The 17,583-nt window shown below is 51.8% G+C and overlaps 1 protein-coding gene across 1 annotated transcript in view; it reads left to right on the top strand.

Moving 5' to 3' along the window:
- Nucleotides 1-1,975: 1,975 nt before the first annotated feature.
- Nucleotides 1,976-17,583, top strand: part of Tgfbi (transforming growth factor beta induced) — a 30,319-nt gene continuing 14,711 nt past the window's right edge. Inside the window, exons 1-5 of the mRNA XM_027409740.2 lie at nt 1,976-2,109; nt 6,649-6,747; nt 15,493-15,557; nt 16,884-17,044; nt 17,317-17,481. Of these exons, the coding sequence (XP_027265541.1) occupies nt 1,976-2,109; nt 6,649-6,747; nt 15,493-15,557; nt 16,884-17,044; nt 17,317-17,481 (624 nt within the window). The remainder of the gene's footprint in view (nt 2,110-6,648; nt 6,748-15,492; nt 15,558-16,883; nt 17,045-17,316; nt 17,482-17,583) is intronic.

Here is a 17,583-nt window from a genome sequence, read left to right on the forward strand (position 1 = left end):
ATAGAGAGGGGAGTGCGGATGGGTGAGATCACTAGCCTAGCTCAGACCCCCTCCATCTGGCCAGAGGTGGGGTGTGCTGGACTGGCAAGTGGAAAGCGTGCTTCCCGGACTAGTGTCCCAAGTTAACACTGCCGGGTTTCCTGGCCTGGAGGATGCTTCCTGGGATCAGGCCTGCACTTGACTCTATGGGTGTCTTCCAGCATCCTAGACCAGACAGTCAGTCGTTGAATTCAGAGATGCGTTCTGCTTTCTAGCAGAGCAGAGGTTGTTTGGATGGGCTTGGTGCAGCACTTCTCTCTGTTAGGAGTCCCTCGTCAAGACCTCCCTCGTCCACCTATGGGGCTATCAGCCTCCTCTCGGCTGGCACCTCCCTCCAGCAAATCATTGAATAGCTCTTGCTCCATGTCCCCTTTAGGACCGAGTCTCCATCTTTTATCCCTCCCTTGAGCCCTGGATCAGGCTGCCTGTGGACATTCCACTGAGATGAATCACGTGTACCTCAAACTCATCAGGTCCCAAGCTACTCATCTTTCCCTGGCAGAGTACACCCATCTCCATGGCCTTCGTATGAAAAACAGCAGCAGCTGCCATCATGATGCCAGAGTCTCAAACATCTCCCTCATCCTTGATGCTTCTTTGTCCCCCAGCACATAGCATGTCAGTTACTTTGCTCACAGCTGTGACCTGACAGGAACCACTTTAAGATGGCTCACAGTCCAAACGAGGCTGGCTGGTGTGGCTGGGAAGGTGGGCAGCAGGGGCTGCCTGCTCACTTCTCTGTGGATCATAGGCAGAGCATGGGGACCATTCCTGCTCACCTTGTCTTCTTTTTTCCCCTCTTTATTCAACCCATGGCCACAGCCCATGGCATGATGCCACCCTATTCAAGAGGGTTTTTTTCTCTTGTGGCTGATCTTTGGAAACACCATTGTAGACACACTCGGAGTCCAGTGTCACTGATACATACCCTGGCCATTTGCCAGTCCAAGCCAGTTGGTAATGAAAGTTCTCCATCACACGGAGTTCACATGTTCCCCTGAGACTAGCTCCTAGACATGCCTCCTTCACTTCTCTCCCACCCTCCTGTCTCCCATCTCGCTTTATTTTATCTGGTCTTCTCAAAGCCTGTTCTTGACACTGGCTGTGACATTTGCTTGTTTCCCTAACACTGGCAGGATTCTTAGCTTGGATCTGGGCTCTGCTGTCTGTACTCTCATCTCCTGCCCTGCTCTTGTCTCCACCCAGCATGCTTCAATCAACTGGATAGCTTGGGTCCTCTGCCTGGCTAAGTCCTGTTCAGCCTTAAGATTTAAAAGCAGATGCTATCAGACTTGGCGTGAGCCAGGTGCCTACTCCAAACGCCTAAGCCCCCACCCAGCTGCCTCTCTCCATGGTATCTTCTTGGCTAGGCCCATGCTCTCCACATCTGGGAGCTCACCCCTGGGGCTAAGTGGAACCAGGTAAGGGGCAGGTGACTAATAGGTGCTAGGGTAAGGACTCGCCTTCTCACTGTGTGACTGCTTGCATACTTTGAGCTCCTCCCGGGCATGTTCCTAGCTCTTCCCTCTCTTTGCAGCATCTACCTGGCATTCACAGATTTTTACTGAAACCAGGTGGGAGATTCCTGATTGCCAAGGTGTGAGCCCCACCCTTCCCCACTTTTCTGTTTTCTGTCAACAGGGAGATTTGCTTCTCATCTACCGCGTGTCAGCATGGCTGGTGCATCTGGACTGCGCCTTCCTTTGGACCCGCACTTTGTGCGTAGTGGGAGGAGGTTGTGTGAGCAGGCTGGGCGGTGCAGGAGGGCGCGGGTACTTAGTAGTGGCTTGGCCTGGGAGGCGCCGGCCGCCCTTCCCCGCCCTCGGCCGCTCCCTCCCTCCAGCTACTAAACGCAAAGCGCGCTGCTCCTCAGCTCTCACTTCTCCAGCGCCTCCCGCGCCTGCTTTCATCGTGGGTCCGCACGCGTTCCTGCTCCATGGCGCTCCTGGTGCAGCTGCTGACCCTGGCTCTGGCACTGGCCCTGGGCCCCACCGCGACCCTAGCGGGGCCCGCCAAGTCGCCCTACCAGATGGTGCTGCAACACAGCCGCCTCCGGGGTCGCCAACACGGGTAAGCCCCAGCGGTTCCGTGGTGGGCGGTGCAAGGACAGGTCGCTGAGCTGCCAGTGCACTCCGCTGGGGACATCATCGTATCCGGCCAGAGTTGCAAGGGACAAAGCCCGAAGGAAAAGCAGCTAGTGCACAAACAGACTAGCCCTGTGTGGAGGCTGGGGCGAGGTGGGGGTGATGCGATGCGGAGATCCAGTAGAAAACTTTGTGGCGAAAGGGTTGGGGACACTGGCCAGCGACCACAGACTCAGACCAAAGTGCGTGAGACAGCCTAGGGTACTTTCAGTCTTCTCTCCTAACTCTAGATAGAAGGGGGCGTAGGCAGCTCTCAGCAGGAATCACCTGGCATGCTGAGGTGTCCACTGCAGAGGAGAAGCCCAGCCAGGTCACTTGGTCAGTGACTCCAGGTGTGAGACTGGTCACACCAGGTAGCAGGACCCTGGCGTGGCTCTGCACCCAAGCATCATCCCCTAACAGTGCTTTCTGGCCACAAGACCAGTGTGGCACCTGGGAAATGAAGAGCAGGACACACTGGGAAACGCAGCCCTGAGTGGGCACCAGCCGATCATGCGGTCTGCCCTGGAGCCAGCATTGGAATGGGTCTTAAAGCCATGGCCAGCTTTGAAAATGTCAGTCAGTAGGGCTTTGGGGATTCTTCTGGGGCACTGCAGATGTGTGGGCTTCAGGAGACACACCTGGGCAAGCGTATGCCCCTATGAAACCCTGGCACAGGCGGTCTGCACAGTACTTCTGCACACAACCGGGCCATGCCTGCTTGGAACAAGGCCAGCTTTGCTGCACTTCAGTCTACCTGACTGCACCACCATCATTTATGCTAGGGAAAGCTATGTGGAAAGAGTGGAGTGATGACTTCAGGAGAGGTCCAGATGTCCCACACCCCAGGCTGTGCCCAACTCTCCAAGAGACTAGACAGATCGGTACTCAGATTAAAACAAAAAATCCATATGGCTAGTGAGGGTTGGCTTTGTAAGAGGCTCCCCAAACAGGGTATGCTCTGAACTTGGGTAAAGGCTGCCACTTTTAGGGAGAGGTCACCCTTCTTCTGCATGTGGCTTTCAGATCTTACAGTCCCTCAGGTCTCAGGACTTGGGGAAAAACAAGCTCCTGGGTGCAGGACTGCACAGTAGAGCTCAGCTAGGTCATGCCACAGCCTCACCCCCTCCAGAAAGGAGGGAGGCAATGCAGAGGTCTTGGGGCCATTTGCTACTTAGTCTGTGTGCATGGAAGGTTGAGAGGGCAGATCCAGAAAGGGCAGATTCCAAGTCTCACAGCCAAACAATGACTACTGGAGCTGTCGTCCCTGCCCTGGTCACCTTTGGTCCCAATGCCTTTCTTGCATGTTGTATTCAAGTTTGAGGGTTCTATACCTCCCTTCTCTCAACCACTAAGAAGATCTCTGCATCGTTGTCACCCAGAGCAGCAATGTTACAGTGACATGAAGTCTCTAAACATGCCACACAGATCTACCGCCGAGGCCAGCCTCCCTCCCTCCCGCCCTCCAGAGCCCAGCACACCGATTGTTAGGAAAACTTGAGCTTTTACAGGCTGATGTGGACCAGTGAGGTGGCTCACTGGCTGCCAAGCCCGATGACCCACATGGAATGAGAGAACCAGCCTCCCAAGCGTCGTCTTCTGACCTCCACACACTCACCGTGGCGTGTGCTCCCCACCCAAACACCAATGCACAATGATTGAGACCAGCCTCTCTGATGCATCCCCTGTGCTTCCGGCACTGAGCTGGAAAACCTGTAGTAACCTGAGCTAGGCTGAGCCATGGGGAGATGACAGTGCCCAGCAGGGTGATGCACTCCTTTAAGGCCAGCTACTCCTAAGGCTGGGGCAAGAGGTGAGCAGTTTAAAGAGATCCTATCTCAAAATAAATATAAGGAAGACTACATCAGCACCCCTCCCCAAGGGAAATCTGGATGCCCGGCACACAAGCCAGGGCAAATGGTTGCAAGCATGGTTGCATTTACTCTGATCTAACCATCTCTGAAAAGCCACGGGACTGCCTGGCCTTGCACGCATGGGTGTGGCCCCTGTGCAGATGGATAACCTTGTTCCAGTTCCAGCTTTTTATTCAAAGTGAGCAGCGTTAGAAAAGGGGGGCGAGTTTAACGGGAGTGCAGAGTGTCCCACGAGGGAGGGAAAGGACATTGTGCCTAGCTGCTGAGCCAACAGTGCACACACTGCACAGTCACCTATCACCCTGGTACGTTCATCCCCACAGCCCTGTATCCAGCACGGTGGGAGCCACTGCAAAGTTCCTGTTTTACAGAGGGTGAAATCAACCCACGCTTAGGATGCAAATACAAAAAGCTGGCAGGAGGTGGGGATTCCTGGGTGCTCTGTTGGCTCCCAGCTGTGTCTGTGTTACTATTGGAGCGGGGAAACTAATTCAAAAGAAGTGAAAGTGCAGCCGCACATTTGAGCAGCATCAACAGAAACAGGGTGGAAGTTCTGGAAGCCCCTGGTTTTCAGATGCAACTGGAATAGCAAAGCTGCTGGTCTTGGGGCAGAAGCCCAGAAATGGCCTGCTAATTTTGATTACATTTCAGTATAGATTTCCTGTGGACACAGCTTATCCCCACCCCCAGCTTCTGCTCCTGTCACAGGGGCAGGAGCAGTGCAAACTCACTCTGCAGAGGAGAGGAATGCTGGAGCCAAATCCACAGAGACTCACTGAAGAGCCACAGAGACTCACTGAGGAGCCGCTGGCCGAGCTGCCGGCCGCCCACGGAGAGCTGCAGGGAATTCATCCACAGTAATTATTTCCTGCTCAGCTGGACAGGAGAACCCGGGATTCTACAGCAGTAGGAAGATTTGGGGCTGGAGTGTGGCCTGTGGAAGCTCTTCAGGGGTTATTCAAGGACCATGAGACATGTGCATCACTGGCTGCGGAGTCTCTAAGCACCTGGTGAGCCCCCACCACAGTGGGCTGGCCCAGCCTTTACCTGTGGTCACCTTCCAAGCTTGACTTTTCACCCTCGACACTTCCCTGATGTCACGCCTGCTCTGCTCATTTACTGTTGCCTATTGAGCAACAACAACAAAAAGAGAAGAAATGGGGAGGAGAAGTAAAGGGACAAAATGAACAGCCACCCTGTCACCCAACCGTGGACAGTGTCCAAATGATGGGGTGGTGGCCACAGATTCCCCCAAATACCGTGCTTATCAAAGGATTCTGCGCTCACAGTTGGTTGGTTGGTTAGTTAGTTAGTTGAATTAGAGTGCCTTCAAACTCTGTGTAGCCCAGGTTTGCCTTGAACTCAGAGCAATCCTCCTGTCTCTGCATTGCATTTCTAAGGTGTTGAGAGCTGCCGTTGAAGAAACTGCCCACGTTTGAATGTACTTGAAGCTGGGGTACATGGAAGTCTTGCAAACACCCTCAGTCTGTTTTCTCTGCTTTTCTGACTTACAGTTCGGTCAGATGGCTGGTGCTTGCTCAGAAAGAGCCTCACCTGTGTGACCACACATGGCAGCTCCCTTGCCCCAGGAGCTCCAAAGAAGGCCCCACCTTCACCTGGCCTGAGCAACACTCTGGTTGCTCAGGAGTGGAAAATAATTCAAAGCTACATTCAGATGGCCTTCTGCAGAACGCTGAAGGCTCTAGAAGGCTCCAGAAAAGCCTTCTCAGCAGAAACCCAGGGAGTTTGCTTCTGCTTTTCCACAGTCAATGAAGATCTTTATAAACTAAATTGTTATAAAGCATTTCCAGAGTGCCTATTCCCCTCTGACTCTAACCAGGCTGAGAACTCTTGTCTTTACTGTTCTTCTGATGGTAGTTGGAGAGAGGGAACATCTGTGCTATATCCATCACGGGGTCCTTTTGGTAGCCAGTACAAAATAGAGCTGGCACCCCAGGTTAGAGTCTGGAACGGAGAGTGTTGTCCAGGAGCTTTCTGGGGGAATGGGGAGTGGCTCTGAGCACTGGGCCATGGAGAGTTAAGTGGGAGAGCACTCATGTCAGTCCTGACAGCAGCTGGCCCTGCACCCTAGTTTACAGGGTGGATACTCCCAGTGCCTTGTCCCAGGAGCCAGGCAGCTGGTCTAGACACGCATAGCATGTCTGTTTATGGAGCTGGCTGAGAAGTGCTGGAAGCCGTCCCCTCTTGACAGCAGGACCTGTGACGCGCATGCTGGGATGCCAAGTCTGTGCTCAGGGCAGGTACAGAGAGAGGGAGGCTGGCACGTCTCAGCAATATGGCTTGGATTTTCCTCACTCTCCTCATCTGTAACATGTAACCTAAACTTTTAAGGCTTTCACTTACACTTAGTAATTACCTGTGCCAGAGAAAGATGCTTAGTGTGTAAGACAGACAAGGAATTTATTTGAGAAGATTTTATGAAGGAAAGATGTATGTAGACCATGCTAAAGTTTACCCCAAACCACCAACAATGGCCATCTCTCCTCTCTCTAGACAGCTCTGCTACCCATAGGAGGTCCACACGATGAGATGGATCTCAGTGTGGGCTGACTTGCTGACTACTTCACTAACACTGTTGCTGTTGTTTCCAGGCCCAATGTGTGTGCTGTGCAGAAAGTCATTGGCACCAACAAGAAATACTTCACCAACTGCAAGCAGTGGTACCAGAGGAAGATCTGTGGCAAGTCAACGTGAGTATCTGTAGCGGCCCAAACCACCACCCACCAAGGAGACCACACTCTGTGTGTGTGTGTGTGTGTGTGTGTGTGTGTGTGTGAGAGAGAGAGAGAGAGAGAGAGAGAGAGAGGGCTACCAAGGAGGCCACACTGTGTGTGTCTGTGTGTCTGTGTGTCTGTGTGTCTGTGTGTCTGTGTGTCTGTGGGTGTCTGTGTGTCTTCCAGTCATCACTAAATGCAACAACTATTCAGAGGAGAAGCTATGTGACTCTGGGAATGAAAAGCCGTTGGTGAACTAACAAAGGTCAGCCTTGCTCAACAAATGCCAAGGTAAACACTCCAGAAAGTCTTAGTGTGCCTAACATGTGTGCATCTCCAAACACCTGGAAGCAGTATAGCAGATTAAGACTCAGGCTCTGACTCCAACTCAGACCCTGGCTCTGCCCTTACTTGGGGAGGGGTCATCTTTTGTATCCTCAGTTGCCTTGTGTGCAAAATGGACACAGCATAAAGACCTGGAGCTGTAAGGAGGGTTGAATTGAGAATATACAAAGAGGAGGAATATGGTATCTGGTACATCATCATAACTGCAAACCCCAGAGTATGCAATGTAGCCCACACACACAGAAGGAAGGGGTCCCCCACAGAATGTGGTGGTCACAGTAGGTCTTGTGGGTGCCTCTCTTCATGGAGAGAGGTGGCCTTTGCCTTCGCTGCCTGGCTGCCTGGTGAAAGCAGTTGAATGCATGTTCTAACAGAACTCAGGGAAACCTAATCGGCTTTGGCACTGACAACCAACAGATTTCAGAGCTGGCTGTCTCTTGTGCCATACAAAACCCCCTGAATCACTTGTGGGGGCCTAACCTTCCTCTTTTCAGCAAAATAGGAAGATTTCCCTGAAGTTGTCCCAGTGTGGGAGATTTTTAAAATGTGTTCCTTATGCTCTTGCTTTCAAACAACTATGTCTAGCTGAGAGGAGGAAAATGCTGTTCCTTTAACGTGTTCATAGAACTGAATACCACAGTGTGTGGCTCGGGTTATGTTAGGCAGTTGCTGACCCTGGTCTCATACAGCAGAGCAGGCATGGAACCAGCAGCTCTCTGGGAGCCTCTGTACCGTCCATGGCAGCGGCTTCCACCCAATGGACAGCCCAGGCTCTGAGCACTGTGAGTTGGTCACCTCCCAGGTCCAGTGAACGGATGAGCATTGTGTGAGCTGCTCACTTCCCATGTCCAGTGAATGGATGCTCAGCAGAAATCTGTGCCATTTATAACAAAAAGAGATTATGCAGATTCTACATGGAACATCCTTGCGGGACACCCGAGTTTTAAAGACCAATACCCCCAGTACCACTAGATACATGATCTACTCAGACTTTAATTGTTTTATTAAATGTGAAGTCAGACCCCATGTAATTGCTTCTCAGGAGATGGTCAGTGTGCTGGTGCCAAGTGGCAGATCTTCATGCCAGAGCCTCTGGTTTTACAGAGCACCTGTAGCACGCTGGCCACAGGGTGGCATTTACCTCACTGTGTCAGATAGGCCTGTGTTACAGAATTTGACTGAGGAATTCATGGCAGCTTGATGGCATCCTTGAGGATGTTGACAGTGAGTTGTATTCATTTGCTAACTCCTACCCCTGCCAGGATGAGGCGCACAAGCCACAGGAGGCCGCTGGCAGATTGTCCCTGACAGAGTCTTCTCCTCTAACCTGATTTGGTTCCCAGAGCACAGTGAGGTAGTGGGACAGCCGTCTCACCCCAGGGAGTGCAGAGGCGAGGGGCAGGCACCAGCTCCAGGAAGGGGAAGATGTGTGGGGCTGTGGGTTGAAGAATGATGTTTTAGTGGGGTCAGTCAAGGCCCAAAACCATCCAGGTTTTGACCTGGCTCACAAGGCTAAGAGGAAAAGATATTCGCATCCAACTCCTGAGTGTGGCTGCTGCTTTAGGAAGCCTCAAAAAAAGAGGAAGTGAGCAGAGGAAAACATGGGCCGATTTAAAAACAAAAGCAACAAAAAAACTTTATGGTCCCAGAAGGAACATCACGCGCAGCCTTGGCCTGGGGAGGTGGAGCTGACTTGGAAGAGACCCAGGGGACAAAGAGGGGAAGAGGGAGAGATGGAACTCCTCTCTGTTGTCCTGGAGGACTAAGCCTCACAGGACACTGGTGTGCACAGAAGGGCGGTCTCCAAGGAGCTGTCTTCCGAATCAAGTGACTGGCTGGAGTTGATGTGGCCCTGGAGACTGGGTCCCTGGACTGTCTTGACAAGCCAGCATGCACACTGGCATTTTCTCATCAAGATGTCAGGGGGAGGCTGCAGCAGAAGTGTGCCTGGGATTAGAGGGGCGGATCCTCACCCAGAAGGGAATTTTGGTTCCGAAAACAGATGATGAGCACCAAGTATGGAGGTGAAGATCTCACCATGTGAGGTTACCAGATACACGGAAACAGGCCTAGTGAGTGTGGAGCCTAGAACCCCGTGCCTGTGCCTGTGAGGCTCTGGGTGCTGCCTTCCAGAGGGTGGGGGTGGCCCTGCCACACTCAGCGTGCTCCCTGCCACATCGGTGAAGCCACCGGGTCTTCCAGCAGTACCTGTCTGTATTTCCAAGGAGAGAAGTCGCTGAGACCGGTGCTGTGTGTAAAAGCGCTGAGCTCTGTCAGGCTGATCTACTGAACAGTGCGGTTAGCAGAGGGCTCCTGGTTGGTGAATTCCAGTGCTCAGCAATTCACTTCAGCCTTTACACCACAGCTGTAGCACCAGAGTGACACAAGAGACAACCAGACAAAGAGGCTTGTGGCTGGCAGACAGTAGTCCACTCTGTGATTTCAGACCCTGGTTCGAAAGGAAACCATAAATGTTTTATGTGTGGTTCTCGACCATAGAGTCTAGAGAGAAGCCTGGTTGCTTCCCTGCAGGCCTCTTAGGCGAGGCCAGGGGATAGGGGTCTGCTCAACAGACAGCTTGAAGGCGACACATGTCGCTGGGATGTCACAGCTATGGCTGGAGCTACAGCGTCCTGAAGGTGGAACAGAGGGCCAGTGTGGAAGCGAGCCGGTGGGAACGGTAGCAGCCCATCCCAAAGCCTGCCAATTGCTCCCCTGGCAGCATGGCTCACAGGTGAGAAGCCATTTTCTAGAGCCAAAATGGCAGGGCGCTCCTATTTCTCCAGGAGCTGCTGTTGCTCTGCCCTTCAGCTACATAACACAGTTCCTCAGCATTAGCAGAATTCAGACATTTCCTGGAGCCATCTGGGACCTAGTGGCACTCTCCAGTCAGCTAAAGGTCTACTCCTAGTAGACGTCATTCATCTTGGTCCCAAGGGGAAACGAGGCGGTCAGAAGCAGTGTGCACTGGCCCCTGACCATGCCCGAGCGTATTTCCTGACCCCGTCCATAACTTGCTCTAAGATTATAGAGACTGAGCGTACCCCAAATACTCCATGGCATGGAGCTTCCTAAAAATTCCAGATCTAGACCACTCTGTAAGCTAGGAATCTGCTTATCTGGTGTGGAAGTGTGTTCTATTGAGAACTTTCATGGGCCCATGTACTGTGTCGGGTAATGACCCCCCCAAAGATGCCCGCATCCTAATCTGAACCTGTAAGTGGTTTCCTTTACATGGAAAAGGGGACTTCATAGATGTGGCTGGGGTGTCACCCTGAGGTGAGTCTGGGATCACAGGGGTCCTGGTAAAGGGGGCAGAAGAGCCAGAGTTAGAGAATGGGTGTGCCGAGATCCTCATCTAGGGTGTTGTGACCACAGGCTAGGGAATCGGCAGAAGGGTGCAGATGGAGTTACCCAGACAGCTTCCAAAGGGAGCGTGGCCTTTGATTTCAGGCCCACGAGGCTGACTTCTGACTCTTACCTTCAGAGTTGTAACACAATAAATCTGTAGTGTTTGAAGCCACCGAGGTTGTGATGATTTGTCACAGCAAGCTGTCGGGAACTAGGAACAGCCCTTGCTGTGCGATTTGATCAGCAGTCTCATGAAGGCCTTACTTTCAGTGACACTTGTTTGTTAGATTATAACTCGGCTTCCACTTTGACATTTCTGTGAGGGTGTTTTTTATTTTCATCAGCTTGTTTTAGAAGCTCCATGCTGAGTTACTTATGATACACGCCACATTGAAATATTTCATGTATGTTTGCCAATTCAGTTCCCAAAGTCATTCTCTGACCAAGTAATATGGGATTATTAAAAAAAAAATACAGTAAAAAGAAAAAGAGCCCATTTGCAGGTGGGAATACTGAGGCTCCAAAAGCCTGCACCTCCTACTGAGAGTCGTTCATTGAGAAATGGAAAGGTCTGGCCACTTTGTGCCATCCCCAGGGACATTCAAGCTTGGCAGCTAGGGTCGCAATGCCACAGGTACCCAAGGGAGCAGGATCGGGTCTAGGTATACTGTCTTAAGTCTCCTTTTACAGCCCCAGATGTAAAGCCAGGGTCCTAGAGACAAATCCTCTTGGAGTCAGAGATGCCTTTGGGGCCAGAGTTACTAGTCACCTCCCAGGTCACCTCCCAGTGACTGATTTCAAGTCTGGTGGCTGTTATAATGACTGATGGGGGGCTGAGAACCAAAACTTCTCATCAGACAATGGGTGTGGGATCATGGGGACAGTCAGTATCCAACAGCCACCAAAATGTACTCCCATCCATATGGAAAATGCCTGAGCCTATGTTCTGACGTCACCTCATGTGACAGAGGCCTTTGCTGGGGCACAGTCGGTTAGGGAAAGCCCCGATTTTCTTCTGGAAACTTCAAGAATCAGCTTAGCCTCTGTCCAAGAAACAGCACGCAGAAAACGAGCTGTTCCTGGCTGACAGTCCCTGGGGTGTGCCAATATCTAGACGCCGTTTGTATGTGTTTGTTATGTGGTTTATCTCAGACACAATGACACGATGAGTGTCCCCATCAAAGGAAATTGCCCTCGGTTTCCATTCCTTACTCCACCTTCTCCCCCAGTGCAGTCAGTCTCCTGCCTCTTGCAGCTAGAACAGCAGCTAGACCCATGCCATGCATTTGGGGGAGTGAGTGTTTTAAGTTTATATTAGCTTGGTGGAAAACAAGTTTAGGGAGAAATTAATGAGACTTCTTCACATCCAACCCAAGAGAAAACAGTAGACAGTCATGGAAGAGCCCCCTACACTTTGACCTCGTGTTGAATTTATCTTTTTACATTCCTTCTTGGAATCAGCTACTCCCCCTCGTTTTCCTTCTATCCTAAGAAACTGGAACAAGGTGATTGGTAACTCATTGTGCTCGAGTCTGTACTTAATCAGGCCTGAGGGTTTTATGGACTGTGCTGTATGTGGCCAAGCCAAAGCTGGTAGCTTTAATCAGACTCTAGCTGATGAGCCGAGCTACAGAGGCCAGTAGCCTGGTCCTTCCTGTGAAGGGGCATGCAAGGAGAGGCACCTGTAGTTTCCATCCTTTTCTGCTGGGTCTGTACAGGTGGTATCAGATTTAAGTTCTGTGCTTACAAAGCCTGTGCTTACAAAGCCTGTATTCTCCAGGGGGCGTCTGTGTAGAATGGAGCATGGTACAGGCACAGGGAGAAGAGGACAGCTCACTGGCAAGACTGCCAACTCAAAAAGTCTGGTCAAGATTGCCCAATAAGTTGCTTTCTCTACCTGCAGTCTCCAGCCGCCCTGTACTACCCTCGGCCTGAACCGGCTGGTTCTGAAAAGGGATCATATGGTCCAGATAGCTAGGAGCATGGAACCTGCCAACTGCCGAGCCTGCTAAGCAGACAAGTGATGTCCTCAAATGAGAGTATGACCTCTAGTTATACTCCGGAGAGATGCCAGGAATGGCTGGCTGGCAAGCCCAGGAAGGAGGGGTCTCCCAGGCAGGCGGCAGGATTGGAAAAGGATTCACAGAGGGCTGCACTCAGTTACAGCATGGCTGGAGGTTTCCCACACAGCCTTGGAGACTGAACCTCTGCTGTGAGGACTGTGGTACAGAGGTCATGCTCTTGTGAAAGCAGGGTACTGTGCAGCCCCTGGGAGGGCAGGTTCAGCGAGCCCACCCCAAAGGCTTTGCCTTCTGTACCCCACACTCTAGAGACAGCAACCAAATCTGTCTGCTCCCTCCAAATGTGCACATGGGCAAGAGCAGTGGTCTAAGAGCGAGCCTTGATGAAACGGGAGAAAGCCTAGGGATGCCCCACGTGTCTAGGCTCTCGAGGACCCCTTAGTCCATCCGACGCCTCAGCTTGCTTTCTGACTCTGTCCTTCTGAGACCGCTCTGCTGAGGTCTGTCCCCTCCTCAGCAGCCCCAGCTTTCCACATCTCCTCATATCATTCTCCATCCCTGTCCCCACAAATACACACATACACTTTGGGGAGTTTATTTTCTTTAATCTTCACTGAATTCCTGGGGAGGCCACCCAAGCTGTTCAGCTGTCCTTTGGTTTGGGGGGACTAGGCTATAGTTTGGGGAACAGTCTATAGGCAGTGTAGCTGTGCACTCCCATGTTCCCATGGAACTTGAAGCCGCCATGTTCACGAAGGGGGCCCAGAGGGAGCTTTGTGGATAGGACAGTTTTCCCCAAGTGCTTCTCTGGCTCCATGGAATTCCACATTGGCACTTTGGGAAAGTGACTAAGTTGGGGTGATAGCTTTATCTTATTCCACCTCCCCAACTCCTGTCATAGAACTCTGGTGCTGCTTTTATGCTAGTTATTCATTCATTCATTCATTCATTCATTCACGTGTGTGAGTGGGGGCGGACGGAGTTCTGGTACCGTAGGCTCAAGGCTTGGGAGAAGTTAGCAGTGAGTGCTTTTCTTTGAGAGCGTTTCTTTGCCCCTTAGAAGTCCCTTGGCTGCTTGGAATGCTCACGCTGAGGCTGAGAGGCATCACAGAGCAGCTGTAATGATGCCCACTCCATGGATGAGAAAGTAGACCACACAGAGGAGTGGGTTCCCAGGTTACCCCACTAGTCGTCACTGAGGGATGCTAAGGTGAACCTCCTCATCCAGGATGGCTTCTCCTACACCATTCCGCCCTGCCCAGTTCTTCAGCAGCAGAGACGACCACGTTCAGAGGATAGCACTGGGGGTTGGTCAGTGTCAGCCATGATGTCACTGTCTGTTTAGTTCTCTTTTTTAAAAAAATTAATTAATTTTTATTTAAATTAAAAACAATCTTATTTTACATGCCTATCTCAGTTCCCCCTCCCTCCGGTCCTCCCGTTCCCCCCACCATAAACTCCTCAGAGAGGGTGAGACCTTCCATTTGGATCATCAAGTCTGTCACATCATTTGGGGCAGGACCTAGGCCCTCCCCATGTGTCTAGGCTGAGAGAGTGTCCCTCCATAGGGAATGGGCTCCCAAAGTCCATTCATGACTAGGGGTGAATACTGGTTCCACTGCCAGCGGCCTGTTTAGTTAAGTACAGGGATCAGGATGAGGTAAGACGGGACGATGGGACATGCAGAAGAGTGCAAGAGAGTGGAGAGAGCAGGGGACAGATGAATGTGCGTATGCCTTGTTGTTTCTCGGGGCGGGGGCGGGGGTGGGGGGGCTATGTCTAGCCAAGTGACACCTGTAGCTTCCTGGCGGTCTGAGAACCTGAACTATCCCCTGGGTAACAGATGACCACACTTCATCTTCACCTAACCCAGTCTTTCCTGAACAGACTCCAGAGGAATTCACAGGAGCCAGCAGCCTCCTCAGCACACACCCCTCCCCCCAGTGCCACATTTCTTCCCGCCTGCCCTGCCGACTCTTTTCTGATGATGTCATCCCTGAAAGAACAAGACTGGCAAATCTCCTGTATAAGAAAGAAACCGGGAAACTGGATTGTTTGCATTGGGCTCCAGGCCTTGGGGGAGGGGTGGGGGCTGCACGCCTGTGGCAGCTTCAGCACAGGGCAGCAATATTATTTGAAACTCTCTCATCTTCGGGGTGTCTACCGGGTATCAGGGTGGCTGGAGCATGTTTTGTGAAGTCCAGACAGCAGCCAGCGTCCCACAACTGGTTCCTTGGAAAGAGAGAAGACAGCCTTTACCTTTCTGAACAAATGATTTTAAAGTGCCCTGTACATTTTGTGTTTGACCAAACGCAGAGGATCTTGCAAACTGGTGCCTTTGGTTACCTCCCGGAAGACAGTGGGAACACTGAAGAAGGGTGGGTGGGGAGTAACTTAGGGTCATTAAGATTTTTAATGTAGAAAACTAGCAAAACAGGTCTTCATGAAGAGGCACTCTGCTTTTCGTTTGAAATCTGATTTGTAAAAACCGAGGGAACACAATGATCACTCATATCCTGCCTTTTGGGTTATTGAATCAAGTACTAAAAAAGCAGGAGAGAGCCAGAAACCAGAGCCCCTCCGCCCTCCCCAGGTGCGATTTGCATGTATGTGGAGACCTAGAGAAGAGGTGGAGCCATGGGTGTGAGGTAGACCGGCTCTCTAGTCCTCCCAGCTCCTCCCCTGACACCATCCCTTCGGCTTCCTGTGTGTGGTTGTTGGAGGTCATTGCTGGTTGAGTTATGTTTCTATTGGGCTATTTATTGAGCGTGCCACCTTCACCCGGTTTCCCAGGTGGTTGACTGCTGGTGTTGGCAACCATCAGAAACATTTTACAAGGCAGAGGTGAGATGCCCCTGGCCGCTGATTATTATTACGATCCTGTAAGCGGGGACATGCTGTGCCTGTCACCTGTCTTCCCACGACCCCGTGGCATTTCTGCCTGGACAGCATCTTGGGAAAGGGGGGATGCGCTGAGGGACATACTCCCGTGTCTCTCTTTCAGAGTCATCAGCTATGAGTGCTGCCCTGGATATGAAAAGGTCCCAGGAGAGAAAGGCTGTCCAGCAGGTGAGTGAGCCAGGGTCTGCCTGTGGGTGGACGGAAGGCCAAGAGGAAGAATCACCCTGTAGAAGGCAGTGGTGTCACAGCAGGGTGGGGGAACAGGGTTGGGTTGTCTCTTCCATGTGCTCGCTTACTGGGTTATGGGGTGCAGAGGGTGGGGGATGAAAGCAGTACCTCTCCTGTTCTACCCCCCCCCCACCAAGCAGGTGGAGCAAAGCCCACTCCACTCTGCCCAGCCTCTTCTCCGTGGTTGCAGGCTCTGGCCTTGTCATCAGTGGCTGACAGTGGTTCTCAGGGCATCCAACAAGGCTGGCCCATCAGGTGCCCATCAGCCCTGTTGGGGATCAGATGGGATAACATGGTCTCGGGCCTCTAGAGCAGGATACTAGATGGGCAGGCTTGCCCTTGGGCAACAAAGGGCCCCACAAATGCCCCATTGGGCCAAAGATGGCACAAAACCTGTGAATTTTATGAGAACATTTAGTGCCACACAGCAATTATGTAGGATTTGTATTTTGTTTTAGCTTGAAATTCAAGATAGTTTTAAGATTAGGCTATGAACAGAAATTTAAAAGAGAAAGCAATTTGATTTAGTGTCAAGATCATGATGATATAGTTGGTGTAGCCAGGGTCATGGCACTGCTGACTCACCCGAGAAGGCTAGTTGAAGAAATAAAATGGGATAAGGATGTTGGCCTGCGGGGGGGGGGGGCGACTTAACTCTGGGAAAGAATATCAGATTATTTAAATATGGACATTAGTCTGTGTATGAGCAGACCTCTGTTATCCCAGCTCTCAGGAAACTGAAGCAGGAGAATCAACGTGAGCTGAAGGCCAGCCTGGGGCTACATAGTGAGTCTGTCTTAGAAAGTGAATAAATAGACATTCCAGTTGCCATCTAAGAGGGCCCTTCTCAACCGCAGATAGTTCCTGAAAAACACACCAAAGACCTGGAAGATTTACAGTCCTGTCGCTCTAGCAAATCTGTTAGTGAGCAAGTGGCAATAGATAGGGAAATCTGTAAGACCTGTTTGGAGTTTCCTCCCTGCTTTATTTAAATGCATAGGAGCAGAAGCTTTGCTCTGCTGGGCTGAAAACAATTAGAAACTACCCATTAGGCCTGTCCACACAGGGAGGCATTTGACTTACTGACTGGTTCTGGGAAACCAGAGAGTTTTAAGCACCTCTATCAGCAGATGTCTGGGGTTTCCCACCCACTTCCCCCTCCCTTCTCCTGGCAGTTGTGCCCACTGTCCTTTCTGACAAAGAAGCAAGGGCAGATGACTGTCTAGGACAGACTCACACCCGCCCCTCTGTCCTCTGCCTCTGCAGCTCTTCCACTCTCTAACCTTTACGAGACCCTGGGAGTTGTTGGATCAACCACCACGCAGCTGTACACAGACCGCACGGAAAAGCTGAGGCCTGAAATGGAGGGACCAGGCAGCTTCACCATCTTTGCCCCTAGCAATGAGGCCTGGGCTTTCTTGCCTGCGGTGAGAGGAGCCTCCTGCCCAGGGCACTCGTCCTGGAACCACCTTTCTCCTGAGACCTGGGCACACAGTGGGATTCTCCTGCTGTGTCCGACATCCTTTCCCTAAGGGAAAGTTAAAGCAGGGCTCCCTGGGTGCCTTCCAGTGGCCCCATCCTCCCTCTGGTGCTCATTAAAGGAGGGGCGCTTGGCAGAAGAGGAGTCTAGATCCACTTGGAGAGGGGCCTTTCCCTTAGAGGGCTGCTGCCTCTTAACTGCCCTACCCTTTCCTTCTAGGAAGTGCTGGACTCCCTGGTAAGCAATGTCAACATCGAACTGCTCAATGCCCTCCGCTACCATATGGTGGACCGGCGGGTCCTGACCGATGAGCTGAAGCATGGCATGGCCCTCACCTCCATGTACCAGAACTCCAACATCCAGATCCATCACTATCCCAACGGGGTAGGGACACTCCCAGTTACTCAGCACTGTCCTCTGTCCATCCCAAACCCACCTCTGGCCCAAGTCGGGTGTTTCCTCCGAGGGTTCCGTCCTGGGACTGAT

Source organism: Cricetulus griseus, chromosome 3 (genome assembly GCF_003668045.3).
Source record: "Cricetulus griseus strain 17A/GY chromosome 3, alternate assembly CriGri-PICRH-1.0, whole genome shotgun sequence".
Taxonomy (NCBI): domain Eukaryota; kingdom Metazoa; phylum Chordata; class Mammalia; order Rodentia; family Cricetidae; genus Cricetulus; species Cricetulus griseus.